Raw genomic sequence first — 1788 nt, forward strand, 5'->3', positions numbered from 1 at the left:
TAGAAAGTGTGTAAGTTAACATGTACATGGTACTGGTAGAAAGTGTGTAAGTTAACATGTACATGGTACTGGTAGAAAGTGTGTAACTTAACATGTACATGGTACTGGTAGAAAGTGTGTAAGTTAACATGTACATGGTACTGGTAGAAAGTGTTATCAATCATTGGTTGTTATTGTTGATGGTATATATCAATGTGACCCAGTTATCAACCAATGGTTGTTATTGTTGATGGTATATACCAATGTGACCCAGTTATCAACCATTGGTTGTTATTGTTGATGGTATATATCAATGTGACCCAGTTATCAACCAATGGTTGTTATTGTTGATGGTATATACCAATGTGACCCAGTTATCAACCATTGATTGTTATTGTTATATAACAATATGACCCAGTTATCAACCATTGGATGTTATTGTTGATGGTATATAACAATGAATAGTTTCTTGAAAAAGATTAGTAAATTGTTAATGACTATCATCTAACAAAATAACTCTTATTATCAATTGTTGAATGACAAGTTGGAAATATCAACAGCTCTACAAATATTTTTGTTACTGTTCTTAGGACTGCAGGCAGCCCTTCAATGGAGGCAGTTTCTATGATCACGAAGGACAACCGTATTGTGAAATCCATTATCATGCTAAGCGAGGCTCACTCTGTGCCGGCTGCCACAAACCCATCTCTGGCCGCTGCATCACGGCCATGTATCGGAAATTTCATCCTGAACATTTCGTGTGTTCCTTTTGCCTAAAGCAGTTAAGTAAGGGAACTTTCAAGGAACAGAACGACAAACCATATTGTCATGGTTGCTTTGAGAAACTTTATGGTTAGGGAGCAACAAAACAGTTCTGTCGTACAAAGTGAATCTCATGAAATGAAAAGTGTCGGCCTGAAACACGTGGTTCGGTATAATGTTATGTTTTTTATTGTTCTATTCTCTACATTTTTATTGGCAACATGTTACAGCAGAGAATAATATAACTTTTCCCACGGAGTTGATATCTACCATTTCCATATCAACGTTTGAGTAAATGACACGCAGTGTTTACACTCTTTTAGACTCGCATCTTTAAAATGCCCTAAAAATCTATTGTTAACTATTATACGTGTCCTCTCCCTGTACGGTAAAGGTTTGAAAAAAACCGTACGTCGTAAAAGTAATATTTTGTTATCATTCAACTTGTTGTGTGTAAGTTTTATCTTCCACTGATTTAGTGGGTAAATGCAGTCCATTTACGATATAAGTAACAGAACAAGTGTTGAATAATTGTGGTATCGAGTGAATAATATGACAGAGGAAAGTAGTAATCCTAACAAAATAGGAAACTAAACATCCTGGACATCTCAAGATTGATATTAACCTGGATTCTTGAACTGGAGTTTCTAATTTCTCCGATTCGTAAAGTTTATTAGATCTGAAGTGGTGCTGTTTTTTTTGTTAAGGAATTGGTAAAAAAAAACTAAAAGAAAATATATAATAAACAATATGTTCCTTAAGAAGACTCGTTAGTGTTCTTAAATGTATATATATTAAATGCACTGTTTTCTGAAGAAACCTATGGCTTTCACCACTGTTGAACTTTGCTTTTTGTTAGTCTATGGTTAATTGGTAGTGTTAACCACATAGATTATGCTTATAGATGTTTGGAAAAGTTTTTTTACATGTATCTTTTAAAGTAGAAATATATTTTTAAAACTGTTATTTATTTTGTTAGTATATACAAGCCTTCAGATTTCTTTGTATTTAAAGCTTTACTGTTTTGTAGTAGGAGAACTCTTGGGC

At 33.7% G+C, this 1788-nt stretch overlaps 1 protein-coding gene across 2 annotated transcripts in view; it reads left to right on the top strand.

Moving 5' to 3' along the window:
• Positions 1-1483, top strand: part of LOC106474052 (paxillin-like) — a 9592-nt gene extending 8109 nt beyond the window's left edge. For both annotated transcript variants that reach the window (XM_013934737.2, XM_022402431.1), the window contains exon 6: positions 570-1483. In XM_013934737.2, the coding sequence (XP_013790191.1) occupies positions 570-836 (267 nt within the window). In that variant the 3' untranslated portion in view covers positions 837-1483. The remainder of the gene's footprint in view (positions 1-569) is intronic.
• Positions 1484-1788: the final 305 nt, after the last annotated feature.

The sequence above is a fragment of the Limulus polyphemus genome, unplaced genomic scaffold, assembly GCF_000517525.1.
Source record: "Limulus polyphemus unplaced genomic scaffold, Limulus_polyphemus-2.1.2 Scaffold6765, whole genome shotgun sequence".
Classification (NCBI taxonomy): domain Eukaryota; kingdom Metazoa; phylum Arthropoda; class Merostomata; order Xiphosura; family Limulidae; genus Limulus; species Limulus polyphemus.